This window comes from Paroedura picta, chromosome 6 (assembly GCF_049243985.1).
Source record: "Paroedura picta isolate Pp20150507F chromosome 6, Ppicta_v3.0, whole genome shotgun sequence".
Lineage (NCBI taxonomy): Eukaryota > Metazoa > Chordata > Lepidosauria > Squamata > Gekkonidae > Paroedura > Paroedura picta.
This window is the reverse complement of record NC_135374.1, coordinates 23,269,106-23,292,306: the sequence shown is the minus strand read 5'-3', so window position 1 is coordinate 23,292,306 and position 23,201 is coordinate 23,269,106. Positions and strand designations below refer to the sequence as shown.

Below are 23,201 nucleotides of genomic sequence, written 5' to 3'. Positions count from 1 at the left end.
GGCTTAAATTAACTTTAAATGTTTACATGCATTGTGTCCATTGTTCTCTACATCAGAGATGGCCAACTTGTTTGGTCAGTGTACCTCTTTGTTTCCAATAGTTAAGTTAGCCGTTCAGAGTACCCTAACAGTAGTATTAAGAACACAAGAATATAACCCATTTCCATTAGCCAGAATCAGCAGCATGAACAATAAACAAATATCAGTGTACAAAGTTCAAAACTGAGTTTTTATTCATAACTATAATCTTTACATAAACCAGGATAGCATATATGAACATAAAAGTTAGTGTAAATTTAGATCACTAAACTTAAAATACATATTTTTGTTAAAATACTGAAAGATGACAAAAATACTTCAAGCTTAGGGGAAAAAAACAAATTGGCCACCTATGACATCTCATTAATTCCCAAATCACTTTAGTTTAAAGTTAATTCAAAATACAAATATCCTGTGATTCACTCATTTTGCACTCCTAAAATATATTTATCATATTTCTACAGCTGAAATAATGCTGATGTCAGAATGTTTAATTAAATTCATAGAAACCTCTCAGAAACGGAATTCACAGTGCTACATCTGTTTTCTTTTGATGTGGCAAAAGAATGCACTGGCATTTAATACCCCACTTGTCTCATTGCTACATATGACTGACATCCTCAAGCAATACCCAGTGGTCAACTCTGCCGCTATCCTAAGGAGCATCAGTACTTAATGTATGAAGTGGCTTCCTATAATTCAGCAGTGAAATTCTGAGAAAACTGAAGAATTCACACCTGCATCAACGATGAACCATCCTCAGTGATAGTAAGGGTCCTTTATTCGTTCCATACACATGATGCAAGGCCAGGAATAGATTTTCCCCACCTTATTTTAAGGCAACCTGAGTACCAACCTGGAAAGTGCTCTCAGGGTCTTCACACAGAAAATGCAATTGTGCTTTGTTTGTGGAGGAGCTACTCAGTGTAGCAAGCTTCAGACTCTCTGGGAATTAGTCAAGAGAGTAAAGGCAATTCTTGCAATTATATTTGTACTTACAAGACACATTGCCCATGGCAGGAGTCTTATGTGGTTAATTGTTTATAAAAGAAAAGCAGAATTCTGATCTAACAAACTTACCAGGAAAAATTAAAATAATCATGTCTCAGCTTTATAGTGCTATGAAGCTAATAACTTCTAAACATAAGAATGCATTGTAACTTTAATACAAGCATATTTTACAAGAGATGATGAGTAATATAAAAATGTTCTACATTGTATGCAAAGGAAGTCTTGCTCAACAGATGCTGTAGTACCTTGGGCAAGGTGAAAGAAACAACCTGGGCACAGATCAGCAGGAGGAGCTGCTCTGACTGGCTGGTGGGACACAATCTAACTTGCAGCTAACACTGTAGGGTTGGCCAGTTTGTCTTATTTAATCAGGCAGCACTACCATCTCATCTGCCTACCCTCCCCAAGTGTGTAGGTATCCGTTAGCTTCATGAGATACTAATAACTTTACATTGAATTTTGGTTGTGGAAGTCCTTTGGTTTTGGATTGCAAATTTAAATCAGGGGAGCAGAGGGAGTCTTGTAGCATTTTACTGATCTATGCATTTTTCTAATGGCCCGACTGTTTCCTGAACAGCCAAACTCCTCCTGATTCTGAGGGACAGATTAAATGCTACATACAAATCATGCAAGGATGCCTCAAATAAGTAGACAGGTGTATATTAAATATAAAGTACTAATATTCTGAAAATGATTGCACAATCTTGATGAAACTTTCTACTGCAAGAAAAAGCATGTTCCCACCTTCAAACAAAATCATATCCTCAAGTTCCTTCCTGTAGGTATGAGTTCTATGATCCATTGTTTTGGGGAAAGTCGAATCCATTTAAGGTTGCCACATGTTCAGGTTTATCTGGAGGAATAATGGAATAACTTTAAAATTTCTGGGGTTGAAACCTTGGCTTGTGGCTTTCATGAGGTTCATTATTTTTACAATGAACCCTGTGGTGTACAAAAATTGGAAGGTGCTCTTAAAATGATAATTTTAAGATGCTACTCTTATGTATTTAATTGCAAACTTTAAGTGCCATTATCTCATTACATACCACCATTTTAGTCAGGAGGGAAAGAAACAGACAGAAAAGTACTATTGTTTGGGGCAACAAAACGTCTTGGGACCTTATGTGACAGACAGGTTACGTTCCACCTCTCCCTAAGTACAACCGATGAGAGCTGATAGAATGTTAGGGGAGATACCATTGGAAAAGAGCAACTGGGGAGGTGAGAAGGTAAAGAGTATGTCTGAGTAAACCTGAGATGAAGAGCAGCTTAAAGTTAGCTGACTAAAAAAGTCAGTTTGTATGACAAAATCCAAGATACTGGAACAGGGGGACAGTTCAAAAGTTAAATGGAAGTGAAACATAACACTGAAGAGACTAAGGCGGAAGTTATGTTCAAACCACAAATAACATTTAGCTTCTTGTTTTGTTTAACGTTCTGGACTATGTGTCTCAGGGAAAGAAACACACACAAGTAAAGATCTCATTCTCTATGCACTTAGGTGGCACCATCTGAATGGAACCATTGAATGAGCCTCCAGCCCGAATAATTCAGTGAAGTCTTTGAGTGAGGACCTGTGATTAAAGGGGGCTGGGCTACTCTGTCTGATGATGTTTCTGTAAGTGAGAAAGAGGACATGAGGTATAAAATGGTCACGTCTCTCTATATACTTCAAAAGAGACACAGGAATGGTGGCAAGTATCATGGCCTGACCAATGTGTAAACCAGAACTTCTTGTGTGCGAGAGGTTAGAGGGTGGCAGGCACTCTGTGTGAGTGGAAAGCAGCTTTGCACCTTGTTCCTACATTTCCTTCACACACTTATTCCCACAGACAGATGTGGCAAGAAGTCTCTATACCAAAGTTGTACTTAAGGCAGATAGCTATCAAGTAGTTAAAATGCAGTATATGAGCATTCCAAGGCAAGATGGACAGCAGAGCTGTTTAGAGAGAAATTTCCAATGCCTTTCATCTAGAAAGGGGAGAACAAAATGAAAGGAAGGGATGTTCAAATGAACAATGGATAACTCCTATCTTTTAGTCAAACTCAAAGGACTTAATCATATGTTGCAGAATTATACTGTTATGTATCAAACACCCCATGTACAAATCTCATTCAGTATATACATGAGTCTGTGCAACAGCAGTTTTCAATGGATTTTTTCAAACTTCCATATGCTATGCAACATAAACATCATCATAGTATCTGGAGCTGTAGAGGGGAAATCAATCTTATAAGTCAAATTATAGTGTGTGAATAATGGAACAAAAACTACAGACACTTTCTTGCTGGATAAGCTTAACGCGAAGTGATAAACTATCTTTTAAAAGGGGCACATGAGAATAAAACATGATGATACAAATGCACCCTTAACCTAGCAATGGGCTTACATGTCTACCCACATAATATTCTAACTGTACATGAGAATTACCTTTATTACTGATGATTTGAAGCTTATAGTAATAAAACCTAGAGGAAGCATTTAGTGGTAGCAACAAAAAATACTGTTCTTGTTTTCTATAGAACAGGGATAAGAAAACTATCTATGTCTGTCACTCTCAGTTATTCCTAAGAAAATAATTCTGTTTTAACATCATAAAGTAAATTAGCTTTTTAATATTATGAAATCAAAATAGTCCAAACAAATTAACATGGCTAGGGGAGCAGATTAGCATTCCAATATATTCCAGGCCTTTACTGACATAACTAAATACAATCTGTATTTCTAACTCAATCCCCCACCTGAATATTTAAAGTGTAGTTAAGACAATAAACACAGGTTGCTAGTGATAATAGGGCTTAAAAAACAAACAAAAAAAAACCATTTAACTGTTGTCAATTTAAGAGATTTAGCAAAGTTAGACCAAAATAATGATGTTTTGCAACCTGAGTGTATTGGTCTGCCAAGAAGTACAACTAGCCTCCAGCAAGATCTAAACAACCAGTTTCAAAAGTACCAAGGGATACTGAAAATATTAAACAAATATATAAAGAAAAATGCTGCTTTTCCTTTGGGCACAACATGATTTGCTACATTCAATGGCACTTGAGTATTATGAAATAAAGAGAAACCAGTTTTAGGATCTTTATAAACACAACGTTTCAATTAAAGGTACTAGACTATAGCAATTTAGGATATTTGTTCATCATACATCAAAGCCCACATGGATAATTCCTAGCAAACTCCATTAGAATGCTTTGGTACTCCAGCCTCAGTCTGACCAATCATTTTCATCACATTCCGAATCATCATCGGAATCACTATATTCCACGGCAATGCGCCTGGAGAGAATTGTGGCCACATCATTTCCAACTGGTTCACGCTTAGCTTCCTGTTCACGCTGCTCTTGCACTTTTTTCAGCTGGATTCCTATAGGATGGCAATGAGATAAGAAATCCTGTAATAAGTTTGATTGGCACAATTTGAAAACAAAATTATAAAAAAGATGTAGATAAAATTTGTTCAGATGCAATTAGGAATCATAAGCTGTTATCTCAATACAAACACTGGCTACATTCATATGTCACAAGACACTGGGAATAGCTACACACACCATTTGTTGTCATGGTTGCATGCTCCCTTGTTCTTCCCACCTAACTTGGATGATGATGCTTGATTCCAGACTTCCTAAGTTTGATCAAGCAACAGTTCACCATGACATCTGAGTAACAGAACTCTGGCATACCAGAGTCTGTTTACTCTTTGCAAACTGAGATTTTAAACTACTATTAAACAGCAAGTAAACAAACTCCAGTTTGCTGAGTTGTCTGCAATCAGCTGTCACAGTAAATTTCAATTAAGTCAACCCATTAATGTTTGAACCTAGCTGAGCAAATGAAAAAAGGTAGATGAGTGAGGGGGAGCATGCAAGCATTAGCAACAAGCTGAATTGATGTCTAGCTCAGTGTAGTGGTTAGGAGCACTGACTTCTAGCCTGGCAAGCCAGATTTGATTCCCCGCTCCTTCACATGCAGCCAGCTGGGTGACCTTGGGCTCTCCACAGCACTGAGAAAGCTGTTGTGACTGAGCAGTAATATCAGGGCTCTCTCAGCCTCACCTCCTTCACAGGGTGTCTATTGTGGGGAGAGGAAAGGGAAGGCGATTTTAAGGTGCTTTTAGACTCCTTCGGGTAGAGAAAAGTGGCATATAAGAACCAACTCTTCTTCTGTTTCTGTTTATGATTCTGAATGCAACCAGGGTCTTCATGAACAAGGAATTTCATGATCCAGCTGCATTACTTGTTGATGGTCCTCATTTTTTTTCAGGCCATTGTAGTTCTGAATGGAACTGAATTTTGTCAGGAAAAACTGCCATCTTGCTGTTCTTTAAACAAGCATCTTTCCCCATTAAGAAATTGTTAATTTAAATTTCAGTAAATCTTGCATTACCAGAATCCATAAAGTTATTTCAAACGTTAACGTATTGCTTTGAATATGTATAATGTCACAATAGTATAATTACATGATATTTTAAATGTTATATGCTATTTTTAGTCGTTTCTTACCCTGTTAAAACACATATGCATACCAGTCATTATTTCAATGGTTTGTTCTATTTTCAAGTGTTGTACTACTATAACACAGTTTTTTCAATACAGAAAGGCCACAAAACACATGAATATTTCTGTTGTCGATGAGTTTTTAAAAGAATGGTTCCATTTTTATTGGCTTTTTTGATGGGAACTATAAACTGACTTAATGGAACAAACATGGGTTTAAATCCTTTCCTCCCATTCTCCCAATTAGAGGACAGGTACAGATTTTTACTATTTAGATGAGGAAAACTTCTCCTCCAGTTTTCCAAACCCCTTCCATTGAATTGTGTCAAGCTATATAAGAAATTTTTTTAAATATCCACACTCAATACAGTAAGCTGAGAGATACACCTGGAGCATTATTTCAGTTAATGTGATAGTGTTACTAGTCTTATACTTCTAATATGCTATTAACAGACATTGAATCACAACTGAAATATTCTTTCGGAAGGAGTAAACAGCAACCATTTGCCTATTGGTTATTTAATTCAGTTGTGATGAATTCATAAGAACCCAATTCACTTGCTGCAGGTTCTTTTGGCCATTACCCCATCATAAGACAAGAGTGAACCTGGACTTCTGAAAGAATCCAACATGTGTTCTACTCCTAGCTCATTACAGAAAGGCAAGCCGGTGTTTGCAATTTGCACAGAGGACCAGGAACCACATCTGGATTCTTTACCAGTTCCTCCATGTTAGGAAACGTTGAAGACAGCCGGAAAAGAGGGAGACCCAACATGAGATGGGCTGACCCAAGTAAAAGAAACCATGGCCTTCAATTTGCTTTCTCTCTTAAGACCTGGGCAAGGGCATCAACAAAAGGATGCTTTAGAGGTTGTTAATTTATTGGTTTGCCCTAAGCTGGAAGCAATTTGACAGCAGATAATATACACATGAATTTCACTATAATGTGCACAAAAACAGGAAGCTCTGCCACTCCCTAGTTTGGACCTGATAACACTCAGCTCACAGACCAATGACAGCTGGTCTGCAGTTAAAATACCAAATATTTCAACTCTTTAAGAACATAGAGCATGTTGGGGAATGTTTAGTGCACTCTTACCCATCCGAATAGCAGCAAGCAGATCACTTCGAGCATCGCTGACTGGGGACTGTGAGGACTCATGACGCTTTGCCTCAGCCACTGCAGGAGCATGCATCGGAGAGGATGTGAGAGAGGATCCTGCAGCAGGAGGGCCTGGAGGGGGAGGAGGCGGGCCTGGAGGAGGGGGAGCTGTAACAACAAGCCCAGTAGAAGGAGGATGAAGAGCAGCAGAATACACAGATCCAGTCACTAGTCCAGGATGGGAAGGTAGCACAGGGATTTGGAGAGGACTAACAAAAGCAGTCTGTGCAGAAGGAATCATGGGTGGAGGGGGAGGCGGCAGGGGTCCTGAAGGATTGTAATAATCCACCATCTGAGCTGCAAGCATCCTATATACAAAATAGAACACAATATTGGTTAAACCAAAAAGTGTTAGTTGGCAGATATGAAGTGTGCACCCTTAAATACAGGCTCCGTTGTTGTTTGAATGGCATGCAAATGCTGGGCTATTGCTGTTTTTCTTCACTTTCCCAACAACTGATCTTTTCCCAGGACAGGCTAGAGCACTCTGTGTACACTACAAGATGTCTCCAATTGTGTCGTCTCACTCATCCAATAATGCACCCAAAAAAAGAGAAGCCTTTAGACTCTAAGACAAATTGGACTCATGTCTCAGTTTTAATGTCAACATGTTGCCATCTCCCCAGCTTTGCTGGGATATTTTATCCAAGCCTGAAAGCTGTTTACTGGAGCAACCTAGTTATATACTACATGCATTTCCCCGACATGGACTTTTATGAACATCAACCAGGGTGAAAACAATAGTTTTACCCATAATCTGCTGGTGCGAGTGGTACAGTGCCATGTTGTCCATCTAGGGCCTGGGGTGGGGGTGGAGGTGGCTGCTGAGGTCTGTTTAAAGTAGCATGTCGCATTGTTGTGGAAAGTGGCCTATATTCATGTTCAAGGCCTTGGTTTGCAAGCATATATTGAGACCCATCTCCTGCTCCGTACGAAGGCATCACTGGCTGCTGATGGAGGGAATGATTTGGAGTAGCAGGATACGAGTAGTTGGCAACATCTGAGGCATGGGATCTAAAATTCAAGTGGAAGAAGGGGAAAACTTGAATGAAATATCAATTGCAATTGCCCTACTTAAAATTTTCCAGCTTTTAGTGGGCCACAAAACAGGTAGAAACAATTTATTGGTACAATAGCCAGTCACTGTTCATATTCACTGGATCTGAATGCTCATGCTGATTGGCTGGGCACAAAGAAGCCCTTAAATCTATTATGGAAGGTTAGCTTTTGGGGTAATTAACAGAGTCAGGATAGTAACAAGAAAAGTGAAAGATGTAAATTGAAAAGATTATCATTCATCAAACCAACCAACTTCAAGGCTTTCTTCTTGAAGAAGTTGCTTGTTTGTGTGTTTGCAAATAAGTAATTGGATTAGAGACACAGACAAAAACTATTAGCTGAACACAGAGCTCATAAAATGCAAAGTTCCTAGTGCTCATCAAGAGAGGCCCATGGACAATTCACACCCCTGAGCTGCAAACAAAAAAGCTGCGTTAGTAAGACAAACTACCCAAACTGTCATTTGGTTAAAAAGATGTCAGTAAAACTGAGGCTCATATTTAGACAGAAGCCAGGCAAAGCTACAAAGCATCAGAGCTTTGAGAAAACAAAATGACAAACCCTTTGGGCATCTTGACCTCTTTTGTCCTTCCTGCCTGCTCTTGTTTCTTTGCATCACTTATGAACTCAATGCCCATTTTCCTTCTCTCCCACTCTTCTCTTCTTGTTCTTACTTTCCTCACATTAATTTGCTGGTGCCGGCTTGGATTCAGCTTGTGTCTTTCTCTCTGAATCACAGTGGGCATAATATAAGTGCATTGTGAATAGGCTTCCAGTTAGGAAATAACTTAATTTCCTGTTCCAACAGGTACATTTTAAGGACTTTTATACTTAATATATTTACTTATGTTTGAGTGCTCTGCATCAGAATTAAGTTGCTTTTACAATACATTGATCATCCTTTAATCATAACAGAATGAGGCATAGTTTCCGCACTACAAAAAGAGAAACATATGTTGGTGTAACAATTAATAACACTGTGCCTATGACTGAAGTGAATGAATTCATTTAATACTTGGGAGGGGGGAGTTGTCTTTCTTAAAATAACAAGGATGCAGAACTTGCTATTTAGTGGCAGGAATATTAACAGCATTTCAGAAATACTATCTTGCTAAAAGGAATAAGAAAATAAGAAAAAAAAAAAACAATGCAACAGCAGGCACCCAACCATACAGCTCCACATGTGAAACATTTCCCTTTTCTGGAAGAGAGTGTGGTAATTTCTGCCAATTCCTGTCCCACTACAGAACCGCACCTTCCCCCTACACTGTTTCTGGACAATTTGCTATTCCGGAACAAAATTGAGGAGCAGGAGGCTCAGTGGACTGAAACAGGAGAAAAAAGTACCATTCCACAATGTCTGCAGATAGCCTCGTACATGGCAAATTTTGTACACATTTTTCAATATTAGAAAACCATGTCCAAGTGCAGACAATACAACCTGACAATATAGATTTGAACACAGCCTTGGTAACAGCTGTGAGGATGGGCTTGTTGCAAAAGTCTATTTCCCCATCTTCAGTGATGGAATCATAGGTGAAACTGGAATGTAGCTCTATTAACAAACTGACTTAGAAGGAAAAGAAAAAATAATCAAAGTTAACAAATCTGTAAAGAACTGGATACTATTCAGTGAACACTGGAACACCACATATTTGAAGGCTGTACAGCTATAGGTAACATCTTCCCTCCTACAGTAACTTCAAAAATTCTGAATATGAACATTAGAAATAGCAGGTCATTTCCTTTCAAATCTTGGCATCCCCAGTAGTTAAAGTCGTGATGACTTCTTGACCTGAAAATACCACTCTGATTCTGCTTTCTTGGCCTGTGGTTATAAGAGGCAGCATGTTAGTGAAACTGTGAAGTCATGTCAATCTACACTTTGTTGTGTTTGTTCCTTGCTCAAATGCATTAACTTGCAGAACTAATATGAAGGAGTCATGGGACTGCTGGCCAAACAAGTTTAACTTTATTGTTTATTTACGCACACAAACCTCCCACTTAGCTCAAAGACAGTAGAGCACAAATGCAAGTTCTGCTCTGCTTGCGAAAAGTTCTCTCTTAAATCCCTTTGCTCTAAACAAAAATAATGGCCAGGATCCTACACACCTTCTCTACTGTGGAAGAACCTCTACTGATGCCAAAGTAAACCATAACCACGAATGAAAAAAAAATCTGCATGATCTCCACCCAACTTCTATAGCTCCCTTTGAACACAACTTTAATGTTGAGATGAACAAGTTTCTTATTATTCAGAACAAGCAAGCAATAGGTCAAATGTGCATTTATTTGGAATTCATTGGAATTAAATGCCATTTAACAGGATAGACTCAGTTAAATGGCATTTAAAGAGCGTGTACTCCCTTTAACCACCATTCTGGATTAAGCCACAACTGTTAACGCCTTTAAATGTCTTTGGCTCCATTACCGCCAATGGGGACCAGTATAGTCAATGATCCCCATAAGCATGGGCCCCGAGATGTCAAAATGAGAGGCCTAGCACAGCCAGGGCATATGCACAGTGCCCCAAAGAAATAATGCCACTGTGGCAATGCCAGTTCAACAAGTGATGGGCTTATAGCTTCATATTTGGATTTGTTGAGCTGGAATTGCCACAGTGGCACTGGTTCTGTTGGGCGTTTTGTACATGCACCAGTAGAAACTCTCCCACCTTCAATTTCTACTGCAGAGACTCTGTTTTGACATCTGACCTTGGGCCTTTGTTGTTATTCCCCCCCCCCCCCCACACACACACCATTGGAAACAACGGAAGATGGGGACACAGCTCCTAGTCCTATCTTTTTGGAACTTGGGGAGTCTCTTGTGGAGAGGCACTAGGAGCTATGCTGAAATTCTACCAAAAAAACCAGCCACCCCAGACCCCTGGTTTCCTTCAGACAGATTCCCCATTGATTATAATGAAGCTGGGAAAATTTAGAATTAAAAAAAAAATCCAAGTATCATTAGTGGAATTGGATTTCCCCCCGGAAATCCCAAATTTTGGGGGGTCCAATATATCCAAATCGAAAAAGTCCCCAATGTTTTGTGTGTACACTCCTAGTATAAACACTGCTTACTGAACACCAAAATTAAGCTGAATTTCTCCCATAAAACCCCCATTGCCTTGGAATTACATGCAAGCATTTAGTGAAGACAAATATTTGTACAGAACTGACTACAGCAGTGTAGCAAGTCCATCTAGAAAAGACAGTCAACAGACATGTAGAGCAGATGTACAGCATATTTTTGTCATTTCAAAATGCACTTGTTCAATTTCTACAGTTACATCCTTAATGTGTAATGAACCTAAGGATGCTAATGGTATATGAATGCTTTCTATAAATATACTTGAAAACAGACCTAGTATCAGGGGACACAGATCCCTCGGATGATGCTCCATGGTACACATTTTGAGACAACCTGTTGTCTGGTCTAAGCTCTTTGTCATATGCCATCATATTCCACTCTTGGCGCCTGTTTCTTGCTTTTCTAACTTTTTTCACCTCTCGGGCTGTGCCATCTATACGTTTTTGCTCCTAACGTTAAGCAGAGAGAAAGCATGCGAAAGAAAGAAAAGCAGAAAACAGCAAGTTAAATGCTGTTAAAAGTATGAAAACAAGCAGATAAGCAGATGAAGCTGAGCAAAATTTAAATGAACTAAGTATCTACATAAACTTAAGAACTGAAAAGGTTATTTACCCAACTGGACACAGCTGTATTTGAACATTTAAAGGAAAACACTGCTCATAAACTGCTTATATCTTCATATTACTTCATATTGCCCACAAAACTGGTGAAAATTTTAAGTTTTACAAACATGCCTGAACAATCCAGTTTTCACTAGCAATTACTCATCAATGCAGTTGTGATAAATACTGCAGTCAGACAAGCATCACAAAAGTGTGGCATAAATCTGTTGTCCCATCAAATGCTGATGGTGCATACAGACATCCTTACAAACAGCAGTTGCTGGCCAGGGGAGAGAGCTTGGCTCAAATTATTTAAAATCTTGTCTCTAATGTTTTAGGCAGCCTTTATGCCTGTAATTATTTTTCCAGCAGTTCGCAAATTTATCTAACTACGCATTTGTCCATCACTTAGGACAAAAATAATCTCAAAAAATTAGTGGGCGGGGCACATGACTCTGTATAATTATATGCATAATAATAACATACACAATGCCAGCTAGCTGCCAAAAATGTAATTCCATATTTGTGGACCTCCCTCCTGCTTCAGGGTTCACTTGCTGCCCTCTCTGCCCGTTTTTAGCCACCAGGTCAAACAATACCAAATGCTGCTTTTGATTACATTTACAATCCGGTTTTATTTATATTTGAGCTTCTATTCCACCCTATTTCTATGGACTGAGGGAGAATCACAACATAGGTTAAAAAAAAATCCTGAATTATCTAGACTCTTTAGACGGTCCCAAGCTCAGGAAAGCCTTCATGCAAGCAAGAACCAGCTCCTTGCCCTCAGGGATCTTATATGGCTAATTCTGGAGAACACCTTATCAGGAAAGGTTATGTAGATGTGGAGTGGGCTGTCCCAACTCCCTGTCAAATATACTTTTGGACTGCCACCTTCACAATTATTTACAAAAATACCTTACAGAAACTGCAGCTCCAATATCCTGTCCAGATAATCAGAAACTGATCTATAAAGTGCTAGCTGATCAAGACTCCAAGGTTACAGAAAAGGTAACAAGCTTCTTGGTGGCAGTATCCAAACAATGGAAACTTAGTTCGAAAAAAGATGTACTGACGTGGTGGGATTGTTCATGATACAGGGGGCAGTATTTGTCAATGTCTTTAAAAACTGATGATGCCAATAAAGGTATTATATATAGATTAATCTAAATTAATGCTTAAAATATAATTAAATTATTAGAATACTAGTACTACCCCTGATGATTTGTTTATTATTTGGGAAAGGGGGGTTCATAATAATGCAACCCTAATTGGGAGGTATTGTTTGGTAGGTACAGACAGAAAGGTTGGTTAATTTAGGTGTCACTTCAGCTCTCAACCATTGGTGGAGGGATCACGTGGGCATGAAATTGGAGTCATCGTAAGTGGGCAGGTAGTTGTGCGTTCCTGCATTGTAGAGTGGGTTGGACTAGATGACCCTGGAGGTCCCTTACAACTCTATTATTCTATAGACCTGATGGAACAACTCCATTTTACAAGCCCTGCAGAACTGTCGCAGGGCTCTGATCTAATTTGGCAGATTATTCCAACAGGCTATTGGGGAGATGCAGTCTCACAGATGCCATCCCCCATGTGGAATGCCACAAGATACAAGTCTCTCCCCAATTTTGTTCAACATCTTTATGCACCCTCTGGCCCAGCTGGTCCAGAGTTTTGGGTTTGGATGCCATCAATACACACCTCTACCTCCTGATGGACAGCAGCCTGGATTAACCCCCAGACAACTGTGCCAAATGCCTGAAAGCAACGACGGGGTAGATCAAACTGAACCTTCAAAGATGGAGGTTGGGTAAGAAGGGACCTGGGCCCATTCCACAGACATAGGATAATGCACTTTCAACGTGCTTTTGGCAGCTGGATTTTCCTGCGCAGAACAGTAAAATCTATTTCTAAAGTGCATTGAAAGTGCATTATCTATTGTGTGCAGACTAGGCCCTGGTCACACACTCAGCTAGAAATCAAGGCGTGATTTTTGACGTCTTCCCCTCTATGGATGCACAAATCACAAAAGTAGCATTTTACCATCTCTGCCAAGCCAAGCTACTAGCATCCTACCTAGCCCCAGGACACCTAGCACTGTTAACCTCAAGATTGGACTCACTATACATGGGTTTGCCCTTATTCTTGCTCCAGAAATTGCAACTGGTCCAGAACACAGCTGCCAGAGTACTCACAGGAACATCTTGGAGGACCATATTCAGCCTGTGCTTTGGCAGCTGCACTGGTTGAATTCCAGATCAAGTTTAAGGTTCTGGTACTTACCCATAATGCCATTCACAGTTCAGGCCCTGCGTATCTGAGACCGCCTTTCTACTTACACCTCAATCTCCATTCTTCAAACACCTACCAGTTGGTTATCCCTGATCCGAAGGAAGTACTTCTAGCCTCAACCAGGACCAGGGCATTTTCTGTTCTGGCCCCTGCATGGTGGAATGAGCTCCCAAGGGCACATCCAGGCCCTGACAGAACTAGCACAGTTCTGCAAGGCCTGCAAGACAGAGCTCTTCCGCCAGGCTTTTGGTTGTGGCCAGTGAAATCAGATAACATCTACTGCCCCCCCCCCTCCATTAAAGTGACCTCTGGATTACAATCTAGGTCTAAGAGAATTGAATGATATAATATCCATTTGGTTGGTGCTGACACGGTTGCACAATTTAATTTTAGTTTAAATCTTATTTTATTGGCAAGTTTAAATATATAGGGTGGCACTTTTTGATCTGGCTGCCAGGAAGATTCGAGCTAATGCATTTTTACAGGAGCCTCCACCTTGATACACCATTTTATCCCTTTTATTGTAACTTAGTTGTCCATGTTTACATTTTTAGGTACACAATATTGGAGAAATATTTTATTTATTTATTTGTATTTGTGCCATATTGTTTTAACTGTGTTTTGTAATGGCCTTTGGCTACATACAATAAATGTTATTGTATCGTATCTTATTTTATTGTGTTTTTAACTAATGTCATTATGTCTACATGGTGTACAGTGCCCTGAGTCAGTGAACTCAGAAGGCAGTATAGAAATCAAATTAATAATAATAATTAAAATGTGGAATTTGCTGCCCAAGGAATTTGCTACCTGTAGTGATGGCCACAGGGGTAAAGAGCTTTAAAGGGGGATTAGATTCATGGAGGATAAAAGTCTACCACTGACCATTTACGCACTGGAAACTTCACTGCTCCAGCTCCCGTGCAGGAGCACAAATCGGGGGCGGATGAGGTGCACCAGGCCAAATGCTCCCCCATATGGGTGCAGGAAGAGGTGGGGCAACCTGCCACGACTAAAACTCCAGCCTGCAGCCTGGTCTGAAACCTCCAGTGCGTAAACGGTATGTGACTGAGCAGAATCTCTACATTCAGAGGCACTAAGCCTATGAATCCCAGAGCCAGGAAACAACATCAAGGCAAGGCCTCAGTCTTTATGCCCCAGCCTCAATGGCCCTTCAGAGGAACTGGTTGGCTACTTTGTGAGATAGGATGCTGGACTAGATAGACCATTAGTCTGAGCCAGCAGAACTTTTTGTATGATCTTATGGCTAAACATTACATGGATCTATGGTTATGGCTAACCAGGAATAGCCATTAAGCAGAATTTGAAGGTAATTTACATATGATGGCCCAATTTGTCCATGTTGTGTTGAAGGTAAATGTAAAATGGTGCATACAGCTCTCAACTGAAATTTCAAAGCGAAAAATCAATTTACCAATGTCATTGCAAAGTGTTTAATGGGCAAAAGATATCTGTTACAGCTGATCTTTAACCTAGCACCTGTAGTTAAGATCAAGGTGAAGGCAAAGCAGAAGGAAATAAAATGTAATAGAAGCCATGCTGACAATCAGGTACCTCATTAATTAGATAGCAAATTAAGTAAATCATAATAGCCACTTTAAATAAGTAAATCATAAAAGCAAATAAATTAGAGCTTAGAAAGATACTTGCAACATCTGCAATGTGTAGGTTAGAAAAGGAGTCAGAAGTTAAAGTCTTTTTGAACTATTTAACGCTAAATACAATTTTTCCCAATATTTCTGATCTCAAAGTTGATGACGGTACATGTAAAGTGACTTTTTAAATATATTACAAAGACTGTTCCAACCTGCAAAACAGCAAACTACCAAATACCATAGTTCCAGAAGAGATATAATTCTGGGAAAGTATGGCATATATCAAATAAGCCTTTTTATCCAGAACAAAATAACTCTGAAGAAAAGGAAAGTATTGCATATATTTCAATTATCAGCTATACTACTATAAAAACACAAAACACACTATATGTAACCTGAATGATACACAAAATGATATTGCTAGGTACTTTTGTGATGTATTTAATGTATTTATTTAATGCTTACAAATATACTCAGTATTAAAACAGATGAAGCAGAAAATTGTGCCAATTGGAAAAAAATAGGAATAGACAATGAAGCAGAAAATAACTGAGACTGTAGTATATAACAAGAAGTTTTTAATTAGCTGGATTTTAAAACTATCTTCTTTGTGTGCAGCTAATATTAATCAGAAACAATACAAAATCCTGTTTATCAGAATTACCAAGTAAAATTAGCGTGCACACCAGAAGCAATCATTCCTTTTTCTAATCGCTTCCAACTCACTAAAAGAAAACTAGGAGCATTTCCACACATCTTTAAAAATAGTGTTACGCCAACTGAGTGGCGGAAGGTTAAATAAAATCATGCCTCCTGACCCCTCTTGACCTTTTTTGCTGTCTCACTCTTCTCTGCCATCATTTCACGCTTCTTCCCCTCCTCAAGTGCTGCTGGAAATGGTGGAAGAGAGCAACACGATTTATACGCGACTCTCTTCCACCTGTCAATCAAGCCAGGCAGCCAATCCCTTTCCCCATGTTTTAAAGAGAGCATGATGCCCGCTATATTTTTTTTAAAAAATCAGTAATTCTCCATCGAAATCCCTATGTATCTAATCATAGATGCATAGTGCTTCTTTATTGCCACCCCTTATGGAATCACAAGTTTTGCTTCTTTTAAAAATAAATCTCGTTCCTGATTGCGGGGGTGGGAAGCTTGGAGAGGCATGCTTTGTGCTACAATTTGGGGGAAATTTGTTTTGCTTTTGCCTGCACGAATCAAGACCTATTCGTTGCTCCAGGCAGTTCACTTAAAAAAAACAACAACTCCTGTCCCCAGGAGAAAGGAAAGGGAGGGAGGTGCGAAGGCGGGACATTGGAGGCAGAGATAGCGCTTCTTCGCCGTCATACATTTTTTTTGCTGGTGGCCTGTTGGTTGCTCTCTGGTAGGTAGCGCTACATATGTTGGTGAATCCCGTTTTGGGGATTTACCAACTAGCACTTTAAAATGGTGGATATAGCCGGCCAGTTGCTGCTTGGATGCTGGATGTTGGTGATGTCATGTGGAGGGGTCGGAATATAATGACTACTTATGGTAAATGTTGCACTATTTTTAAAGGGTGCAGAAATGCCCTAGGAACCAATTTTTCTCTTTTGGCAGATATTTCAACTGAAATAAAACAGGAAGGCATTTGTTGCTTATGCTGTATATGCTATGACATGGTTGTTTTTTACTGGTTTTATAAAAGCTTATATTTTACCTTGCTCATTATACTGATTGACAGATGAAATGCTCAGATTGGGTTTGGGATTCATAGTGTGTCAGACATATCCAGGAGCTCTCTCAATAAGAAAAAAAATCTTCCATTTGTATTTTTTAGTGGAACCAATTTGCTAAGGAAAAATCCCTCTAAAGCTAAAAAATTTCTATGAAAGTGATATTTTCTAGAACGTTCAGAAAAGTTTTGATTATTTTGTCATTACCAAATCTCCATATTCTTTTCAAAAAAGAAGGTACGAAAGCACAGATTTATATTTGAAAGGTAAAAGGATATATATGTAATATAAAATAATTCTACAATTTATTTTACTTGCATTATTTGTGAAAAAATAATTAAAATGTAAACCATTTAATTCAAAACATTACTGATGCTGTGCGTATACATTCAGTCCCCCCCCCAACAAACTGCATCTGTTTACCTTTTGTCGCCTTTTCTCTTTCCGTTTGTCTTCCGTGTCTTGTAGCATTTTTTCTTTCCAGAGGTCAAAGAAATAAGATGGATCAGTATAGAATTTTAATCCATCTTTGTTATCATCTCTGTGAACAAAACACAACAAATTTGGGGAAACAGGTAACACACAGCAATTGTTCCTGCAGACTGGGTGTTTATTCATCAATAGATGAGCTAAAGGTAGGGTCTAACATGAGGCCTTTTCTAACCAGCAGGTCAATGCCTAATGAAGGATTAAAAATGGGTTCCATTGCAAGTAGGGGTATGCATTTGACTCTATCTGAGCTGGAAAATACCTTATTGGTATTTAATGGCTATTCTTTCAGCTGGATATAGAGGGGGGTGTATTTTTAGCTACTGAATATAGCCAACACAGATAATCCTGAAAAAAAAATCAGGATTATCTGGGAAAACAGGATAGTCACAGTTAAACAGTGTTAAGAGACTGCACTCCCTTTAAAGAGACTGAACACCTTTAAGTGACTTTGACTCCATTATAGCCTATGGGAACCATTATAGTTTATAATCTCCATAGGCTATAATGGGGAATATATCCTGGGGCATGAAGGCGGTTTGAGTAGGCTGTTTTTTTGAGGTAGAGGCACCTAATTTTCAGCATAGCTTCTGGTGCCTCTACTCAAAAGATCCCTGAGTTTCAAAAAGACTGGACCAGGGAGTCCAAATCCATAGGCCCCCAAAGAAGATGCCCCCATCCTCCATTATTTCCAATGTGTGGGAGAGACACAGTAAAAAAACAAGGACTGATATCAAACCAGCAAGTCTCTGCAACAGAAACTGAAGTGGTGGGTGGGTGTGGGGGACCATTTTTGCAAAACCAGTACCACTGTGGCCATGCCAGCTCAACAAATCCAAGCAAGGGGTGGATATCTTGCAAGCCTAATACAGTCAGTACATGTACTGAGTGCCCAGCAGAACCAATGCCACTATGGCCATGCCAGCTCAACAAATCCAAGAAAAGGGAGGTTCCAAACCCAGCACAGCCAGTCCATATACAGACTCCCAAGTAGTACTAGTGAAACTTAATTTCTTCCCTTAAATGTTCCTTCCCACTGAAAACAATGGAGAATGGAGGCACCTTCTTTGGGTACTTTGTATGTACATAAGTTCTGCTAGGCACTCTGAATGTGATGGCTATGTTGTTTCTGCAAACCCCCCCCCCCAAGCTTGGAATTGTTGATCTGGCATTGCCACAATGGCACTGGTTCTGCTGGGCATGGGAAAATTCCTCCCTATCTTCTCTTTTTACTGAAGAGACTTCTCTGGTCTGACATCAGTCCTTTTGTCTTTTTTGGCTCATTTTCCTCCACCACAATGGAGGATGGAGGCCCATGGAATTGGACCCCCTGGTCCAACCTTTTTAAACCTTGGGTGATCTTTTGAGGAGAGACACTAGAAGCTGCATGAAAATTCTGGTACCTTTATCTAAAAAAAAAAAAAAAAGCCCTGTTCCAGACCCCCAGATACTCTCAGAAAGATTCCCCATGGACTTTAATAGTCTCATAAGCTACATTGGTACTGAGGGGGCGGGGAATCAAATTTCCAGGGAGGAAAAACACCTGAATCCAAATACCATACAGTATAGGAATTCAAGTTTTTTCAGGAATCCTGAAGTTTTGGGAATCCAATATATCCTAATCCAAAAAATCCTGATTTTTTTCCTATGTGTCTGCACACTGCTAATTGCAAGTGGCAGATTACTGTGTCTGATCTATGCCTGAAAAAGCCCCCAGGTTCATGGCATCACACAACATGCTGGAGTGTATTCTTATGAGCAGTTCTTATTCTCTGATTTATTCTGTTCAAAGTCAGAAGAGATTTATCAATATAACAAGGGGCTCACTTTCCTGCAATCAAACCCAGAAGTGCAAAACGAATCATTACTTCTATCCAGAACATGGTGCAAACAACCAGATTAATACAGGGAAAAGAGTGTACAGGGTCCTGAAAGCAATTCTACATAGGAAGTAATGTTAATCTTTTCCCATTTACTTAAATTTTACCTCCTCCATGAATCTGAATTTGATCTATCAGTATGATCTCTATAAGATTTCCTCCACTAGCAACCAGAGGCTATGGCAACGGACAATTAAAATTAGAAAAATGTCAAAGGGAGAAGAGAAAATCTCACTGACATTAGATGCCAGGTTAGGGCTTTCTACTATTATTATTATAACTAGGGGCAAAGCCTGTTGTATCCAAGAATATAACGGGCGCTAGAGCTTGGCAGTGGGAAGAGGAAGGGGAGAAGTTGTCCAGTCTGTAAGGGCATGGGGTTGAATGTGTGCGTTGTGTGGGAGGTTGTGGTGGCATGGTGGCAAATGAGGGTATGGGTGTGGAGATATGGGTGTCAAGAACCTGTGGTTTGGAAGGTTCGTTGAGTGTGGGACAGGGCTGACCTTTGGGAATTGTGGCATGGTGGTTACAGATGAGCTTTCCAGAGCCATGTCCTCACATATGTGAAGGGAAAATCTGACTGGAGATTCTTCTTAGGGGAAGATTACATGGCAACCAATTACTCCCAGTGCTGCGTCATTTCCCTTCTTGTGTGAATTAGGCCACATTCACCGAAATGCCCCTCTGCCCTAATACACATGGGGTAGTCACAGTACACAGGTGTCCACCCTGTTCCTTCTGTCTCCCATGTTTTCACTGTTGGTAAAATGTTATGTACCCACATGCTTCGTTCATGGTTGCTCCTTGGAAGAACGGGTTTTTGTACCCTATTGCTTACTATGCAAAGGAGTCTCAAAGCAGTTTACAAACACCTTTTCCATTCGTCTCTCCACAATAGTCAACCTGTGAGGTATGTGAGGTTCTGAGAGATCTGAGAGAACTGGGAATGGGCCGCAGTGACCCAGCAGGCCTCAGGTGTCTCAAAGCATTTTCCAATCGTCTTCCCCTTCTCTCCCCATAGCAGACTCCCCATGAGGGAGGTGGGGTAGCGAGCCTCACAGGGAAGCTGGCAACCCTAAGAGGAAGAATCTCTGTGCACAGCAGTCTTGACCTTAGTAAGGTTTTTTATACTGTTTTTTTATTTGCCAGGCCAAGGTTATTTGCCAGTTACTATTTCAGTTATGATGTGTCTCCAGACATTTACTTGTTCTCTATTTAGTTTCAGGCTGTAAATATTTATTTAGATCTTCCTGCATTTTCCAGACTCACAGGACTGATGCTGGTCTGCCTGTCTGCGCCCCAGAATACAAACAGTTTCTGGTAAGGGCTGGCCATAACCCATAGGCCAGGAGGGACACTCCTGCACCACTCCCTACCAACTGCAGGCAAAAATGGCTCATTTGAAGGCTGGGCTCTGAGGCATTGTATGATTTTGAAGTCCCACCTCCAAACCTCCAGGAATATTTCCAACCCAGGGGTAGCCAACCTACTGGTGTGGCCTGGAGAGCTCCTGGAATTACAGCTCACCTGCAGAGTATAAAGATCAGCTCCCCAAGCAGAAAGGGCTACTTTGGACAGGGTTGTGGTAGAGAAGAAACATTTAAGGCTTCCCACACAGGTTGTTGTTGAATTGAAAGACTTGAGGCCTACTACACAGGGTTGTTGTGCAGATGAAACAGGAGACAAAAGAGCCAGTTTCCTCTGCAGAATAACACTGTGCAGTGGCCTCAAAACTGCAGAGAGTTGCAAAGAAGAAAGACACATGGCTTGGCTGTGTCTAACCTCCGGGCAGAGCAGTATTTTAAGTGAGAAGGGGCTTTTCTGTGGCCTCCCTGTCAGCCAACTGTTTGGCAGAAGGGGAAAGTCCCCCCCCCCTCAAAAGGAAGGCTCTCAGGCTCCCCTGCGTTGCTCTTGGAAACCCCTCCCTCCCCTCAGTCAGGGCCTGTCAGAGGCTCCTTCGCAGCATGCCTGAACGGGGGAGGGGGAGCACTCTGCAGCCTCCTGCCAGCTCTGTCAGGGTTCTGAGGCAATTTGCAGTTGGACATGACAGTTAGGACAGCCTTGGGGCGAAAAGGGCTGGCGCAGCCTTTGTTCTCATTCCCCTTGGCAGCCCTGCTGACCTCCTCTCCCTGCGGTGGTCAGGAGCAGACTGGCAGGCAGACTGGGCTGGGTGAATGGAATTTTGGTTTGTCCTGGTGAGGGGCCAATAGGAAGATGCTTTGCGCGCCTCCCCATTGGCTGCTTGGCCCTGGATGGACACTCGGAGGGCCCAATCAGTAGCCGCTTTGCGGCTCCTGATTGGGCCCTCTGAGTTTTTATCCTGGACAGGGCCCACCCTAATTCCTCTCCAGGTGGCCTTACTCTTTTATTTAATAGGAGCGGTTAAAGATATTGTGATTTATTTCCCACCACTCCCCAAAGGCAGGTTACAAGTGTCAGATAAAAACCCAAATCCCATTAAAACCCCTGACATAAAAACCATAACATACAACAATATCAACAATTCTACAATAAAGATACGGTGGAAACATCGTCCCATTCCTTGCAATCCCCAACAATACCTCTATCAGTACCTCAATACCTGTTATTTTTAACATAAAACAAAGCAACAATGTCAGAATGGGGCCTTTAGCAAGAGCTGGGGGGGGGGGGGGTAAACGGTAATGACTGGGGAAGGCATTAGCAAACCACCCAGTATTGAGTCTGCCATGAAAACGCTAGAGGGTATCACCCCAAGGGTCAGACATGACCTGGTGCTTGCACAGGGGATACCTTTACCTTTTAAAAGCTTACATCATACCAAGATCAACTAGTGCTGGTCAGATGAAATGGATAAAGTTACAATACCTATATGCTGTAAGAATATTCAATGGAGGTGGTTTATCACTCAGATTATAAATATCAGCCACAGGGTTGGGAATGCTGTTCTTTGACACCACTTGTTGGTCCTGTATTGTAGAACTTTTGAAAGCTTTCTTCATGTTGATATCCTGTAATGAAACTGTACATAAAGGAATTAGCTGTATGCGTCCTAATAAAGGATGAACAAACCTAAATGGAATAGCAAATTGAAGTAAAAAATACTGAAAATATCTGAAGAGCAACATTGATTATGTTCTTGTTCTTACATATATAGTTTACCTGCCCTTGGGCTGAAGATTCAACACAGTCCAGTTCCTTTCTGACCTGATTGGGACATACATTAATCAGTGGGATACATCAGCATTTGCCCAAAGGCAATAAATTGGAAATAAATATCTGCAAGCACAGCAGCGTCCCCACTCTCTCTCTCTCTCTCTCTCTCTCTCTAATTCCATTTCCCAATTTTCTTCCAAATACAAATTGCTCCAGATATTTGGGTAACCCCAAGAAATGGTATGATATGTCAACAGGGCAGCGAGGGAAGGGGAGATACAGTGGGAAGGAAGCATCAGTGGAATATGCCCAGTCTTCTTGTCTGAACTGCAAATCATGCATGTGTGTGGTGAGATTTCTAACAGTTTCCCCTTCACATTGCAGCTCCCTATACCATATCCCATATTGCTTCCCCCAGTTTCTTGAACCTTCAGGATTTCAGGAGAGCAGAAGAAGAAAGAAGGAAAAGGAAGCCTAAAGACCCCTTCTGCTCACTCCATTCCACTTGCATAATTATACTCTTGTCATTAGTGCTTCCCTGTACAGATATCAATGTTATAATGCAAAAGACATGGATTATACTTCTGGATAGTCTACAGGAAGATCTTGCTG

At 40.5% G+C, this 23,201-nt stretch overlaps 1 protein-coding gene across 8 annotated transcripts in view; it reads right to left on the bottom strand.

Moving 5' to 3' along the window:
• Positions 1–211: 211 nt before the first annotated feature.
• WASF3 (WASP family member 3) overlaps positions 212–23,201 on the bottom strand; it is a 51,155-nt gene continuing 28,165 nt past the window's right edge. For 7 of the 8 annotated variants that reach the window (XM_077341756.1, XM_077341755.1, XM_077341753.1 and 4 more), the window contains 6 exons: positions 22,302–22,455; positions 17,509–17,626; positions 11,134–11,309; positions 7,462–7,725; positions 6,649–7,019; positions 212–4,420 (listed from right to left, as the gene is read on the bottom strand). In XM_077341756.1, coding sequence (XP_077197871.1) covers positions 4,263–4,420; positions 6,649–7,019; positions 7,462–7,725; positions 11,134–11,309; positions 17,509–17,626; positions 22,302–22,455 — 1,241 coding nt within the window. In that variant the 3' untranslated portion in view covers positions 212–4,262. Of the gene's footprint in view, positions 4,421–6,648; positions 7,020–7,461; positions 7,726–8,331; positions 8,499–11,133; positions 11,310–17,508; positions 17,627–22,301; positions 22,456–23,201 lie in introns of all 8 variants that reach the window. The other variant, XM_077341759.1, reaches the window with a different exon arrangement.